The 17,443-nt window shown below is 37.4% G+C and overlaps 2 protein-coding genes across 2 annotated transcripts in view; one reads left to right on the top strand and one right to left on the bottom strand.

Annotated features, from left to right (window-relative positions):
- Positions 1–6,320, bottom strand: part of LOC132552878 (NALCN channel auxiliary factor 2-like) — a 100,049-nt gene extending 93,729 nt beyond the window's left edge. The window contains exon 1 of the mRNA XM_060217071.1: positions 5,098–6,320. Within this exon, the coding sequence (XP_060073054.1) occupies positions 5,098–5,634 (537 nt within the window). The 5' untranslated portion in view covers positions 5,635–6,320. The remainder of the gene's footprint in view (positions 1–5,097) is intronic.
- Positions 1–17,443, top strand: part of LOC132552879 (peptidyl-prolyl cis-trans isomerase) — a 513,126-nt gene that overhangs the window by 314,338 nt on the left and 181,345 nt on the right. The window lies entirely within an intron of this gene.

Here is a 17,443-nt window from a genome sequence, read left to right as displayed (position 1 = left end):
AAGGCGTTCATCCCAGCCGTACAACTATTTCCGCAAGGTGAAGGTCAGTCGATGTTGTTGAAACACACGAAAGGAATGCCTAAAAACGTGATCTGGATCATTTGGAGTTCCTGTTACACCAAAACACTGGCTTCTAACGGCTATTTCAAAATCTTCGGATCGTATTTCAAAAGTTCTAGTAAATAAATGTAACGTTATTCTGGAAATTGATTTAATCTATCCTGTTTGTTACATATAAAAAATGACTGACATTCGTGCAAGAAAATAAATCAAATTTCTTTTTGTTCTGTAATCTTATGAAGATTAACAACATAAATCACTTCCCTGTGGAAACTCAAAAAAATACTGGCATAAAATTTATCTCGCTAGGCACACTGGCATAGCTACACTTCACTCAGAACTCTTTCTCGTGTGGAGGTGGAATCTATTTATGCACGAGCTGTCAATAGTTTCCGGTACGCAATACAGAATTAGCAAATGTTTTACGCATATACTCGTTTAATTGGGGGAGAAACAAGGTATTGGTATGGTGAATAATTTTCCACTAGAATAGCGCAGGAGGATCACACAGCACGTGCTCTAGATACTACAACAAGTCATAGATAATGGTTCGGCGTTTGTGACGTCATCTTTTGCTATACAGCTGTCTTCCTGTTGTAATAATTCAAGAGAAAACATGAATGTTTTGTTCTTGTACTTTCTGACTTTCCATATAGATATAAATAGTGTGTTTATTGACAGCTCTAAACACTCTTTGTAATTATTGTTTTGTGTTATTGACGAAAATCGATCCGCTGACAGACGACTCTTTAGTCTTGGTCACACAAAGAACTATGTCGTGTCTTCTAATAGGTAGCACTGTCTGCTGAGCACACGAAGGGCGCTTGATGTGAATGCCAATGGTTTGACAGGATCTGATGTGTCTATAATCACGATAGCTTTAGATTTGTGTAGATGTAGACAACACAACACAGAGTAAGAGGTCGGTAAACGAGTTCCTTCCTTTCCCCCTTCACACACAACCTACTACTTCAGGAGTTTAACGCGCGGAGCTTCAGGTGGCATGCTTGAGTATCGGAGTACGTGTACACATGAAAGACGTGTGTTTAGGTCTGCGCTATGTGTGTGTACCGTTGTAAGAAACAGCCACTGTAGCGATATGAATTACTTACTATCTCTTCGCTCAGGAGTTTTATACATACGTCTCATTTCACAGGTCCTTGTAGCAAAATAAAGTGTTTCAAAATCGTAATATCTTAAACATCAAGAAGGTAAGACCAGCATATGTATCACTGGAATCCTCATCCACATGGTGTCAGAGAAACGCAACTTCTTTAGAAGTCTTATTTACAAAACTTAGATTGTGTGAATTACATGCAAGCACGGGGAAGGTGTATACCTATATAGTTATATATCTAGATATGCTGTAGATTACACTTTGTGTAACCTCTGACGTCATCACTTAACATCGCCATAGATTCTACCGGTTATAAAACGTTAAGCACAGCGGATTTTGAAACAATTAGACCTCTAAGCACAATTTACTTAACTAACTTCGTCGCTCCAACTCTATTGAGTTTTGTAAGATCAAAATTCGAACATTTGTCACCAAAGGAATGACGTCACAATTCATTAACTGAAATAAAACGCTCCATTAATAGGCCCATGTGATTGATATTTCATATTTAATCGGTCACGCTTCAGTAATCACTTGATAACGTGTGTCGTTTGACAAAGAAATATGCTACTGTTTGTCAACTAAAATCTGCCAGCAGTTCATCTTGAAATTGTACATTTTCAGTTATATCATAATATCATAAATTACAAAACATGTAATTGTGAGGTTATCTTAAGGCTTGTTAGTGGGGCAAAGGACGTTTCAAACAAACACGCAAAAAAGAGAAATTTCAAATAACGTTGGACCCCAAGATGTACAGGTGTTCCCACAGTCAAACGTGCATGTGTTCCTACAGTCAAATGAACAGATGGTCCCTCACTTAGACGTTCAAGTGTTCCCACAGTAAAATATACAGGTGTTCCCTAAATCAGATATACAAGTGTTTCCATACACAAGTGTTCATAAAGCAAGATGTACATGTGTTCCTCAAGTCAGATGTAAAAGTGTTCCCACAATAAGATATACAGGTGTTCCTACAGTCAGATATCACAGTAGGATATACACGTGTTCCCTAAAACGGACGCACAAGTGTTCCCAGTTAGACGGACATGTGTTCCCAATGACAGGTGTACATGTGTTCTCACGGTCATACGTACATATGTTCCCACATTTAGACGCCCAGAATTTCCCATACAGATAGACAGATGTCATTCCAGTCAAATATAACAGTGTTCCCAGTCAGAAGGACAGTAGTTCCCAGACAGATACACGAGTGCTTCAACGATCATATCTACATATGTTCCACATTCAGACGCACAGGTGCTCCCATAGTCAGATATACAGACGCCCTTTCAGTTAGATGAGCATGTTGTGCTCCACAGTCAGAAGCACATGCGTTCCAACATGCATACATACAAGTGCTGCAACAGTCGGACGTCCAGGTCGTAAATTTTGACGAACATGTGTTCCAAAAGACACATGTACATGTCTTCCGAATGTCGGGCGTCAGATGTTTTCAATCCCACAAGAGTGTACTACAGTCAGACACAAGTGCATCACATTCAGACATACAAGTGTACCACAATCAGACATACAGGTGTCCTACAGTCAGACATACAAGTGTACCACAGTCAGACATACAAGTGTACCACAGTCAGACATACAAATGTCCTACAGTCAGACATACAAGTGTACCACAGTCAGACATACAAGTGTACCACAGTCAAACATACAAGTGTCCTACAGTCAGACATACAAGTGTCCTATAGTCAGACATACAAGGTCAGACATACAAGTGTACCACAGTCAGACATACAAGTGTCCTACAGTCAGACATACACGGTCAGACGTACAAGTGTCCTACAGTCAGACATACAAGTGTACCACAGTCAGACATACAAGTGTACCACAGTCAGACATACAAGTGTCCTACAGTCAGACATACAAGTGTACCACAGTCGTACATGCAAGTGTCCTACAGTCAGACATACAAGTGTCCTATAGTCAGACATACAAGTGTCCTACAGTCAGACATACAAGTGTCCTACAGTCAGACATACAAGTGTACCACAGTCAGACATACAAGTGTCCTACAGTCAGACATACACGGTCAGACATACAAGTGTCCTACAGTCAGACATACAAGTGTCCTATAGTCAGACATACAAGTGTCCTACAGTCAGACATACAAGTGTCCTACAGTCAGACATACACGGTCAGACACACAAGTGTCCTACAGTCAGACATACAAGTGTTCTACAGTCAGACATACAAGTGTACCACAGTCAGACATACAAGTGTCCTACAGTCAGACATACAAGTGTCCTACAGTCAGACATACAAGTGTCCTACAGTCAGACATACAAGTGTCCTACAGTCAGACATACAAGTGTACCACAGTCAGACATACAAGTGTACCACAGTCAGACATACAAGAGTCCTACAGTCAGACATACACGGTCAGACATACAAGTGTCCTACAGTCAGACATACAAGTGTACCAGAGTCAGACATACAAGTGTCCTACAGTCAGACATACAAGTGTTCTACAGTCAGACATCGAGTGTACCACAGTCAGACATACAAGTGTCCTAAAGTCAGACATACAAGTGTCCTACAGTCAGACATACACGGTCAGACATACAAGTGTCCTACAATCAGACATACAAGTGTACCACAGTCGGACATACAAGTGTCCTACAGTCAGACATACAAGTGTACCACAGTTGGACATACAAATGTCCTACAGTCAGACATACAAGTGTACCACAGTCGGACATACAAGTGTCCTACAGTCAGACATAAAAGTGTACCACAGTCAGACATACAAGTGTACCACAGTCAGACATACAAGTGTCCTACAGTCAGACATACAAGTGTCCTACAGTCAGACATACAAGTGTACCACAGTCAGACATACAAGTGTACCACAGTCAGACATATACGGTCAGACATACAAGTGCCCTACAGTCAGACATACAAGTGTCCTACAGTCAGACATACAAGTGTCCTACAGTCAGACATACAAGTGTACCACAGTCAGACATACAAGTGTACCACAGTCAGACATATACGGTCAGACATACAAGTGTCCTACAGTCAGACATACAAGTGTCCTACAGTCAGACATACAAGTGTCCTACAGTCAGACATACAAGTGTACCACAGTCGGACATACAAGTGTCCTACAGTCAGACATAAAAGTGTACCACAGTCAGACATACAAGTGTCCTACAGTCAGACATACAAGTGTACCACAGTCGGACATACAAGTGTCCTACAGTCAGACATACAAGTGTCCTACAGTCAGACATACAAGTGTACCACAGTCAGACATACAAGTGTACCACAGTCAGACATATACAGTCAGACATACAAGTGTCCTACAGTCAGACATACAAGTGTCCTACAGTCAGACATACAAGTGTCCTACAGTCAGACATACAAGTGTACCACAGTCAGACATACAAGTGTACCACAGTCAGACATATACGGTCAGACATACAAGTGTCCTACAGTCAGACATACAAGTGTCCTACAGTCAGACATACAAGTGTCCTACAGTCAGACATACAAGTGTCCTACAGTCAGACATACAAGTGTCCTACAGTCAGACATACAAGTGTCCTACAGTCAGACATACAAGTGTCCTACAGTCAGACATACAAGTGTCCTACAGTCAGACATCCCCGGTCAGACACTGGTTACTTAATTCCACAACTGACAAAGTTTCAGATGTATGTACCTATCCCCATGGTTAAGTAACAGTGCCGCTCAGCCTACATACATCTTATGTCGAGTTATTTTCGTGTTCTCTAAATCGGATCATAACAAAACTTTTTGTGTAAACATGAGTAGATCTACAAACACAGTTGACACCAGATAACACGTGTTTTAGGTGGTCACATGTGTAACATACATAGGTCACAGCTGTAAGGAAATAAAGCATTACATCATTCTGTAGTAAAATCATTACCTACCTCGCAATCAACACATGTCCATTTCACCGAATACTGGGTCCGGGAACAGTCAAATTTGAACATTATTTGTTTAAATTCCTCATACATATTTTCAACCTCCTGGTCCAAAAGAATGATTTTCTGAAGATAATTTAAACAACCAGTATGCTCGATTTCGTTAACTATATCCTTGTTTGGAATCACCGAGAACACCGAATATTCTTTACAGAAATTTAAACGGTACTTCCGTATTTCCTGTGTTCTGTGTGTTTCACTAATATTGCAAATACTTTCACTGAATTGAGAATTAAGATCAAGGCACTGGGACCGGTTAACGATTGAGGAACTTGAACTCTCCCCATCGTTCCTGATCTCGCACAAGCTGGTGGAGGGGTGGGAGAGCAATTTTGATTCCGAGTGGAGAATATTTAAACAACCATGAACAAACCAGATCAACAGAAGGAGACAAGTCGTAACAATGCTTCTGGGATTAAAGGTATTTTTGTAAGGTGAACTCGGCTTTTCGTATAGCGAGCTTGCCACATGACCCAATGTCATAGTTCAGAAAAAGATGAGAAAAATGGTTGAAAATTTAAGAAAAGCATTAAAGTGTTGACGCGAAACCTGACGTAATTACTCATCCAGTTATCCAAACGGAAAACCTGGTGTGAAAACTCTTAATTCCTTCCCGGAAAATAACTGGAACAACTTATTTTGACAATAATCACAACTTATCGCTGTAATGCGGTCTAGCACTGGTCCTCCGAATAGGCCGTGTGTTATATCTTTCCTCTTATAAATGGTTTTTCCTTTCTTCTTCGTTTCTTCACAAACTCTAAACAAACTAGTGCTGGTCCAGGCGAACGAAGGGAACTCAATGACAAGCGACATACCTACTTAACTTCCAGTTCACATCGAATCCGCTAGCCTTTGTTTGGTTTATATCTATCCCCTGTAGCTCCGCCGGCACATCACACATGTTGAATATACAAAATAAGCTCTAGATCTGTAGGTCACCGCCATCTTTCCATTCCCCTCAATTACTCGCATCATTTGCGCATGCGTATGTGAAGGCACATGTTGATCTCTTAGTGCTAGCTTTCCAATTCAGAAAATTTGTCTGATGACATTTGAACAGACTGCATTATGCGTGAAAAAGAGTTTGATAGACAACTAAATGCAAGCAGATTTCATATTTTATCTGTGCATTCCTGTGTCAGCTGGGCCAGTATTTTAACATTGATTGTGCGTCGTTCAGTATGTTACCTTTTGCCGCTCAGTCTACAGCTCCTTTCTATAGCTGTACAGCCACACCACACACGCGAAGCAAGACAACACTAAGTTTTGGTTGTTAGTGGGTGAAAGAGAGAGAGGAAAAAAACGCAACTAGGGTTGATTTTCGAGAATAGTCGATTCGGACGTGTCTTTCGAATTGCCTTGTTCCGCTGTCTTTTCGCTTAGGTTCTCAATATGGATATATTCTAGGAAATCAATATGTTGAAATCGAATAGAGTCACCCTGTTTACGGCGCTAATTTCAGCCACGGAAAAGGAACGATGCATGATGCGAGAGCTCGCTGGGATAATTCGCTATTGATTCAACTAGCACTATGACCGCTACATGTCGAGAACTCCGACAAACGCTGGGTCCCTATATGCATCGGTAATACATACAATTCATACATAGATAAGAGTGGAGATCACCAGATTTCCTAGCGTTTGCTTCGTCAATAGATTCAGCTGCTGGCGATTTGTGTTTGAATAATATTACACATTCATATAACTCACGCATATATATGCTACTGTGTGTAATGCAGATATTGTATAGAAAGCTGTGTTCCTGTACTCGGTCTGGTCAGTCAGTGGTCACTTGATCCCTATCGGCAGTCTGTTGAGTACCATTCAGTGTATTTACAAAAACGTGACAACTGACACGCAGCATCTCCATCTGACTGCTTATCCGATTCAGCAGTTTGACTTTGAGAGAGAAGAACAATAACGATGTTTATGACGATGAAAAAAGAGACGGATGTTGCTCGCTGTGACAAGTCACTTATGCATGCATCGGAGCATGAGGACAGATTAAGTTAATCATTTAATTGAAAAGCATGCTGACATGCGAATGAGCGTATTGACATCCAGACACACGTGTGTGTTTATATTAATAAACCACGCGTTGCTGTTTCGTCTAACTAATATCTGATCAGTTCTGTTTCTTCACACATTCCTTGTACTGAATCCGTATCACTGATCTACTTCCACATAACCATTACTGACCCGATAATTGGTTTGTACGCGTATCGTGGTATTTTATCCCGCGGCACATGAGAACATGTGTTCGATTTTTAAAAAAGATAATACTCGACTACTTTTATGCGGCAAGTCGACACTCACAAAATGAAAAAGAAATTGTTAAAAGACAAATGTAAGTCATTCCATGACTTAATTTTATTTGATTTTAACAAATTTATTAAAAATAAGTGTGTTTAGTATTATTTCAGCATCTGCAACTTATTAATGAGACAGTTAACTATTTACAATACAGTTTTTCCCTTCGATGGATCTGGTTTTTCTCGAATTTTACCAAAAGATTTGTAACAAGTGGAAAGTATTTTTCACGGAAGTACCAAAGATTATAGCCCTAAATCTATTTATTCCAGTTTCGGCGGAGTTTTCGTTGTTGTTGTTTTTGTTTTTATTTATTTGATTACATCCTGGAAAACACCGGAAAACAGAATCTCTCCACAACGTTAAAGTAACAAAATAAAACAATAATGAAACCATAATATCCAAATGACAACAACAACAAACAAGGGTTTCTTGTGGGTTTATTGATAAGTCTAACAATTTGGATTTGAAATGTCTTTAAGAACAGAAATAAAAGGACGAATCTTTCTCTGTTCATTTTTTTACCTTCCTCAAAAATCTCGGACTGTACTGTGTATGGAAAAAAATGATGTTTTCGCACAGTATTAAAATTATATTTTTACAGCATCAAGTTTTAGACGGATCGATGACTTGTGTGAGAAATGAATATGTTTTACTGTTTGGGACAGAACAAAATAATTATCTGTTAAAATTAGTGCAAAAAACTACCTCGGTTCATTAATTTTTGAAAATGCGAAATCCATTCTGAGCGATGCACTCAAAACGTTATCAATGCCGTGATGAAAGTTAACCTTCAGAAGTTACTTCTTAACAGATCAAAATTTAATTATCTTCAAAACTCAATTGAAAATTATCTCATTAAGTCATTATGACCGGAATCAGATATATTTGTTTGCATGGAAATAAAACAAACTAACAAATAATTCAAACTTAAGGAGTTAAATATAGAGGATACATTGTGTAAGTTCATCACGGATTGATGTGCAAACTAACAAATCGTCGATTACACATTGTGTACTTAAAACCTAATATTTAAAAGATTTCACTTTATGTGCATGCATAACAAATCACGGATCATACTTTATATATATACAAAATAACAAATCACTGATCATACTTTGTATATATATATATATACAAAATAACAAAATAACATATATATATACACTCACTGATCATACTTTGTATATATATATATATACAAAATAACAAATCACTGATCATACTTTGTATATATATATATATATATACAAAATAACAAATCACTGATCATACTTTGTATATATATATATATACAAAATATATACAAAATAACAAATCACTGATCATACTTTGTATATATATATATATATATACAAAATAACAAATATATATATATACTTTGTATATATATATATATACAAAATAACAAATAACTGATATATATATATATATATATATACAAAATAACAAACTTTATATGTATACACAAAATAACAAATAACTGTATATATATATATATATATATATATATATATATATATATATATACAAAATAATAAATCACGGATCAAACTTTGTACATATTTAGATACACACATAAAGAAATAAGATTGTTTGATACATTATGTTTTGCTCAGTGTTCGAGATTGCAGGTGGTAGACACTGCTGGTGGACTTTTAATCCCCGAGGTTTGTCGTAACACGAATGCCACGTTTTAATTCATCCGAACTGTGGCACGGTTCAGAACATACATTTGTACTCGCTATTTGAAATTAACAAATCACGACGCTTATTGAATTATAGTGCTGGTGTACTTCTCAACCTAGACCTGACATTTCTTTCGATCAATTTTAATTATCCACGAGTTGCCTTTTTGGTTTGATGAAGTTAAATTCATTTTTCGGCTCTACTGTATCTAATTTAACTTTGTATTGTATGGCGTTATACACTTGAGTGTCTCTTGTTCAATAGTGAGTAACGCTATTTTTCATATGATGGAACACAGGGTTTCGAGAGATGCAGGTTAATGAAGATTAGCGGTCGTCAGAGAGATCTCATTGAGAAATAATCTATGTCTTTGTGCTATATAAAGCTTGACATGTTTGATGCTCCTTAGTTAGGCTGTTAGTTCCTTTGTTCTCACTTGAGAACGTGACATTACATTCTGGGATTGACCAAGATTTATATGGCTGGTAGTGTCGATGAAGCAGAAGACGCTTACTCTTCCAAGCACATAGTTTATTCCACCTGTTTTTTTTCCGGAATTTCGGTGTAAATCTGTCTTTTGTCCTTATTTTGTCGTAGTTTCATCGGATTTGAGTTTGAATTCTGATTCTGTAAAAAAACTCGATGTTTTCTTTGTTGTTTAAACGGATAAACCAATTCTTTCATCAAAATCCGTTAAATGCGTACATCCAATTATTAAACCTGAAGACATATTGAATTAGTTTGTTAACATAAATTCATATAGAATTTATTGGTCTAGCCTAATTTAACCTTAAATCATATTAAATTAGTTTGTCACCTCGAAGACATATTAAATTAGTTTGTCAATCTGAAGACATATTAAATTAGTTTGTTAACTCGAAGTCATATTGAATTGTTTTGTGTAACCAATATTTAACCTGTAATGTTTCTTTCTCTTACTTGTTTATCTATTTTTTTTTGGTTTTTGTTTTGTTTTTTTCTCGATTTTTTCAATTTTACTTCAAGAAAGTCGTGAAATGGGCTATGATTCTCAATTTTAATAAAATGTTCAATGGTTTAACTTTAATGATTTTATTTTGAGTGCCGAAGGTCACGCAGAGGACGCTCACACCTCATGAACATCTGGTCGTATTCTCTTTGTAATGTTCAGGAGTCTACATGTCAATTTTTGTTTATTCATATTTCACACTAGTTTCATCAATTAGGAGTTTGAATAAAGATGATGTTGACATGTCGGTATATATGTCTGAAAGCTGGATTGTAAAATTATTTTAGCATGAATATTTTTCTCCTCCTCCTTCTTGTTCCAAATTCTGGAACGAGAATAACTAGGAAATAAACAGAACATGGAAAAATGAAAAAGTAAATCCAAAACACATGAACAGTATGATATCGCAAGTCAGGCCTAGTTTTATAAAATCGACAGGCACATTTTACTTTAACAATGGTGTTACACCGAAATATGGTTTTCGGATTATGTTTCGTCGTTATCAGGTGTTCACAACAATAACATATGTTATAAGTAGAATCAAGAAATAAACAGCTAAAGCATTATCTGACGTAAGAAATTTTGAGTAATTTTCGAAAACACCTGTCCAGTTTATGATTGACTTCGGATGTTCCTCAGTCGCCTCCTAGGCATGAAACTATAGGCTCTCAGCTTCAGTGACGAGTCCTACATGGACGAAACAGCTGTATGATGTAGCATCACTGACAGGTCCTAGAAGGACGGAACAGCTGTATGAAGTAGCATCACTGACATGTCCTAGAAGGACGAAACAGCTGCATGATGTAGTATCACTGACATGTCCTAGAAGGACGAAACAGCTGCATGATGTAGCATCACTGACGAGTCCTAGAAGGACGAAACAGCTGCATGATGTAGCATCACTGACGAGTCCTAGAAGGACGAAACAGCTGCATGATGTAGCATCACTGACGAGTCCTAGAAGGACGAAACAGCTGCATGATGTAGCATCACTGACGAGTCCTAGAAGGACGAAACAGCTATATGATGTAGCATCATTGACATGTCCTGGTAGGACGAAACAGCTGTATTATGTAGCATCACTGACATGTCCTAGAAGGACGAAACAGCTGTATGATGTAGTTTAATTCATTGTTTGGTCCTACTTTAAACAAGTCAAATTTATTAAAATGTGCCATTCACTTGTGCGACTTTTGTGTGATATTCTCGCAGTATTAAAGAAACACTTGTATTTCTGCATCGTGACATTATCAATATAAACAGAACTCTAATGTTATTATGAAATAAACATCATGGTAACATGATTATCGATATTTCTTAAAAGCATTCTCGGATTAGATAGCATATCTATCGGCGCCAGTTTAAAGATAGAAAAAAAGGTAATAGCAGTATTTGTTTTGCACAAAATTATCGACATTTATTGTTGGAGACCAAAGTAATTTGGGGAGAAAATGAACCACCTTGATAATGATTATGTATAAAAAACGTAGGGAGAATTAGAAAATTAATCAAAACACAGTTAAACGAGAATACTGTAAACTCATCAATATTCGCTTAGATTTATTTTCGTTCTTTCTTTGAGTACACTATATCTACGTATTTATATGTCCAAGAAAAGATAAATAGATAAAAATTGACATAGAGTTTAGATCCAGTGAGTATCATGATCAGGATTCATCGACCAGGTTCCAATGATAATATATATTTCTGGAAAACTCCGAAATTTTAGCCCCTCGAAAATATATGATTTTACAGTACACGGAGACCATTGACAATTACACGAAGAATAAGTATTTTAAGTTTTCAGAAAAAGTAAGCGCCTTCTTCTTCATCGACACCAATTTTGAGAAAAAAAAACCAAACTCAAATAACAAAAGCTGCTTTCTTAAAAACAAAATATCAAATATCAACAAAATCTCGATTCAAACTCGTATTCCATGAAACAAGGGCAAAATATAAACAAAAGATATTAATACGTTTTCGAAATAGTACACGGAAAATAAGACCATGTGTTCCGGAAGAGTAAGCGTTGTCTGCTTCTTGGTATATCCAAGTAAGTATTTTCAAGTTCCCCAAATGAGAACAAGGTAAACAACAATGGAACCACCGGGTGTTGTAACAATCACTAAACTGCTTTCAAATAAGATTCACAATAATGACAACACTGTCCCCTTATTCCACCAGCCTGTGTGCAATGTTTGTTATAGCTGTCAGTTGTAAACATATTGAAGAACGAAGATTGTGGTATCAGAAACAAGCCCTTGAATACCGACACGTAAATAGTATAGGTTTACGAAGTAGGAATGTTACTGTCTAGAAATGGGAATAAAACTGAAATCACATTTATCACACAGCTGAATAGGACGCTCTCCTATTTTCGTACGATTTAGTTAAAATCAAACTGAACGACTGATGTGGAGGAGTCAGTGCTAACTATCATTTTCAATTCTGGTTTTTAAAAATGATGAACATTGCCAATAATTTTTTTTGGTTATTTAAAGACAAAACATAGTCAATATAACTCAGTATGAAATTCAAGGAAAACTTCTTACGACCTGTTGTGATAAGATCGTCGATATATTTAGCCTCGCATGAAATAAAAAAAACCAGTCAGACTAGAGCAATACATATACCGCTTGTGTGTAGATAGTTTGTTGGAAAACTTTACTTTAGTTATATATAGTTCACAAAGCTACAGATGATTCAGAAGAGGATATGAGTATTTTAAAAAGGACGATCCATTTAGCTGTCTAAGGTTTATTCATTATTCTTACTCCATCAATAAAAGTAACATATTTAAGTCGCGATAGGTATGATCTCATACAGAATACTGAAAAAAAAATGTACATTGGTTAATTTTTGTTACATCTTTGGAAAAAATATATTATTCTCATTATTTTAACAAATTTTGTGACATGATAATGGTATTAGGTAACGCAAACATCAATTTCCATTGTATACAAATCTTGGCCACGGCGAGTTATTATCATCCTGTTCACATTACGAAAGAATTTACAAAAGACACAAGCGAATAGCACATTTTAATTCAAATTTCAAATTTGGTTTATATCATATTCTCGATTGCTTATGCGTTTGACCGTGCCGTGACGTCACTGACGAGTCTCAGGTAGGCCGAACAGCGGTATCTGAGCTTGATTGGTGTGTAGTAATCTGTTATTAAGCAGTGTATTTGTTGTGTTCTAGTCAGTTCAAGTCTGTTTATTTTCTGTAATTATTTAATAAGGTGATAATTTTCCCCGTCGTGGTATGTTTACCTGGTCGTGAGATGAGTAAATCCATTTATGTACAAATATTTCGCGAGGTGAATAGTTCACTTCAATAAGAATCAAACTAATCAACTGAAATAATTATTGATTTCTAACAAAATGTGTAATTCTCTCATTAAATCGCGCTAGAATGAGGATACTACAGATAAGCATACTTGCGCGTGGATATTAAAAATGATCAGCGACACGATAACAGGTGGGGATTAATTGCAGACCAGATAAGCTTGAACATAACACATATCCAAGAATGCTCGGAGACCGGAAATACTGCAATCATCTCAATGTTTGTTCTGGTGTATGATAAAACCGTCTCTTGTGAATATATGTACGTGTTAGGAGAGAGATCAACGAATTGGACAGATAATACTGGGAGGGGTTTCCACTTCTAATGTTGCTATATTGTCTCAGTATATATTCCTCAAACAACGTTAAACTTTTGTTTTACTGGCTCAATTTGTCAATAAAATTCTCTCAAATTGTCATTATTTATCAGTCACCACACCGTAAAGTGATGTCATTTATCAGTCACCACACCGTAAACTGTTGTCATTTATCAGTCACCACACCGTAAACTGTTGTCATTTATCAGTCACCACACCGTAAAGTGATGTCATTTGTCAGTCACCACACCGTAAACTGAGGTCATTTATCAGTCACCACACCGTAAAGTGATGTCATTTGTCAGTCACCACACCGTAAACTGAGGTCATTTGTCAGTCACCACACCGTAAAGTGATGTCATTTGTCAGTCACCACACCGTAAACTGTTGTCATTTATCAGTCACCACACCGTAAAGTGATGTCATTTGTCAGTCACCACACCGTAAACTGAGGTCATTTATCAGTCACCACACCGTAAAGTGATGTCATTTATCAGTCACCACACCGTAAACTGTTGTCATTTATCAGTCACCACACCGTAAAGTGATGTCATTTGTCAGTCACCACACCGTAAACTGAGGTCATTTATCAGTCACCACATCGTAAAGTGATGTCATATATCAGTCACTACACCGTAAAGTGATGTCATTTATCAGTCACCACACCGTAAAGTGATGTCATTTGTCAGTCACCACACCGTAAACTGAGGTCATTTATCAGATGTCATATATCAGTCACTACACCGTAAAGTGATGTCATTTATCAGTCACCACATCGTAAAGTGATGTCATTTATCAGTCACCACACCGTAAAGTGATGTCATATATCAGTCACTACACCGTAAAGTGATGTCATTTATCAGTCACCACACCGTAAAGTGAGGTCATTTATCAGTCACCACACCGTAAAGTGATGTCATTTATCAGTCACCACACCGTAAAGTGATGTCATTTATCAGTCACCACACCGTAAAGTGATGTCATATATCAGTCACTACACCGTAAAGTGATGTCATTTATCAGTCTCCACACGTTATAATGATGTCATATATCAGTCACCACACCGTAAAGTGATGTCATTTATCAGTCACCACACCGTAAAGTGATGTCATATATCAGTCACTACACCGTAAAGTGATGTCATATATCAGTCACTACACCGTAAAGTGATGTCATTTATCAGTCACCACACCGTAAAGTGATGTCATTTATCAGTCACCACACCGTAAAGTGATGTCATTTATCAGTCACTACACCGTAAAGTGATGTCATTTATCAGTCTCCACACGGTATAATGATGTCATTTATCAGTCACCACACCGTAAAGTGCTGTCGTCTATAAGTTACAACAACGTAAAATTCGACAGGATCATTTCCCGGTACACTGTAATCACTAATTCGACACAATCATTTCCCGGTACACTGTAATCACTAATTCGCCGTGTTCATTTCCCGGTACACTGTAATCACTAATTCGACACAATCATTTCCCGGTACACTGTAATCACTAATTCGACCCGATCATTTCCCGGTACACTGTAATGACTAATTCGACACAATCATTTCCCGGTACACTGTAATGACTAATTCGCAGCAATCATTTCCCGGTACACTGTAATCACTAATTCGACACAATCATTTCCCGGTACACTGTAATCACTAATTCGACACAATCATTTCCCGGTACACTGTAATCACTAATTCGCCGTGTTCATTTCCCGGTACACTGTAATCACTAATTCGCCGTGTTCATTTCCCGGTACACTGTAATGACTAATTCGACACAATCATTTCCCGGTACACTGTAATGACTAATTCGCAGCAATCATTTCCCGGTACACTGTAATCACTAATTCGCCGTGTTCATTTCCCGGTACACTGTAATCACTAATTCGACACAATCATTTCCCGGTACACTGTAATCACTAATTCGACACAATCATTTCCCGGTACACTGTAATCACTAATTCGACACAATCATTTCCCGGTACACTGTAATGACTAATTCGACACAATCATTTCCCGGTACACTGTAATGACTAATTCGCAGCAATCATTTCCCGGTACACTGTAATCACTAATTCGACACAATCATTTCCCGGTACACTGTAATCACTAATTCGACACAATCATTTCCCGGTACACTGTAATCACTAATTCGACACAATCATTTCCCGGTACACTGTAATCACTAATTCGACACAATCATTTCCCTGTACACTGTAATCACTAATTCGCCGTGTTCATTTCCCGGTACACTGTAATCACTAATTCGACACGATCATTTCCCGGTACACTGTAATCACTAATTCGACCCGATCATTTCCCGGTACACTGTAATGACTACTAATTAATCACTAATTCGACACGATCATTTCCCGGTACACTGTAATGACTAATTCGACACGATCATTTCCCGGTACACTGTAATCACTAATTCGACACAATCATTTCCCGGTACACTGTAATCACTAATTCGACACAATCATTTCCCGGTACACTGTAATCACTAATTCGACACGATCATTTCCCGGTACACTGTAATGACTAATTCGACACAATCATTTCCCGGTACACTGTAATCACTAATTCGACACGATCATTTCCCGGTACACTGTAATGACTAATTCGACCCGATCATTTCCCTGTACACTGTAATCACTAATTCGACACGATTATTTCCCGGTACACTGTAATGACTAATTCGACCCGATCATTTCCCGGTACACTGTAATCACTAATTCGACACAGTCATTTCCCGGTACACTGTAATCACTAATTCGACACGATCATTTCCCTGTACACTGTAATGACTAATTCGACCCGATCATTTCCCTGTACACTGTAATCACTAATTCGACACGATCATTTCCCTGTACACTGTAATCACTAATTCGACCCGATCATTTCCCTGTACACTGTAATGACTAATTCGACACAATCATTTCCCGGTACACTGTAATGACTAATTCGACACGATTATTTCCCGGTACACTGTAATCACTAATTCGACACGATCATTTCCCTGTACACTGTAATCACTAATTCGCCGTGTTCATTTCCCGGTACAACGTAATTACGCTTAGTGTTAATTTTCACATGTCCATTAACACCGAGCAAGTTTGAAATGTCAACACAGAGACTTCAATTAGTATTCTGCCAGGTTTTTCTTGTAGTGCATAAGGCTGTCGTTCACATCACTTGCCTTATGGGTAAGTGTGTTCACTCTTCTATACTGAAAATCAGTTCTAAATTAATAGCGCGTTTTTGTCGTATTTCGATTTTTTATACACAGCCCTGTAATCTGATATCGGATTGATATCTACATACTTCTTGTATGTTAAACAAAATGAATCATAAAGGTCTTTGATTATTTATTGTTTACAAATTTTAAACTTGTTATTGACGACAGCAAAATGCCTTATACAAGATGTTATAATCCAATACAGATCGGGCTATCGACAACATAAGTCGCAAATGTTTGAATGATATTCAGGAGAGTGTTTCGAAAATACGTTGAAGGTCATACTGAATATATAGTGTCACATTTCTCGTGGTAGATAACAACACCTGTCGGAAAAAAAACGACTCAGGGATTTGAGAAAGAGCAGGTTGATGAAAACTGTGAAAGTTTCT

This window comes from Ylistrum balloti, unplaced genomic scaffold, assembly GCF_031769215.1.
Source record: "Ylistrum balloti isolate Yb309-2 unplaced genomic scaffold, AGI_CSIRO_Ybal_v1 Utg370284, whole genome shotgun sequence".
Lineage (NCBI taxonomy): Eukaryota > Metazoa > Mollusca > Bivalvia > Pectinida > Pectinidae > Ylistrum > Ylistrum balloti.
Note: the sequence above shows the minus strand (reverse complement) of the source record. Positions and strands in the feature narration are given on the sequence as shown.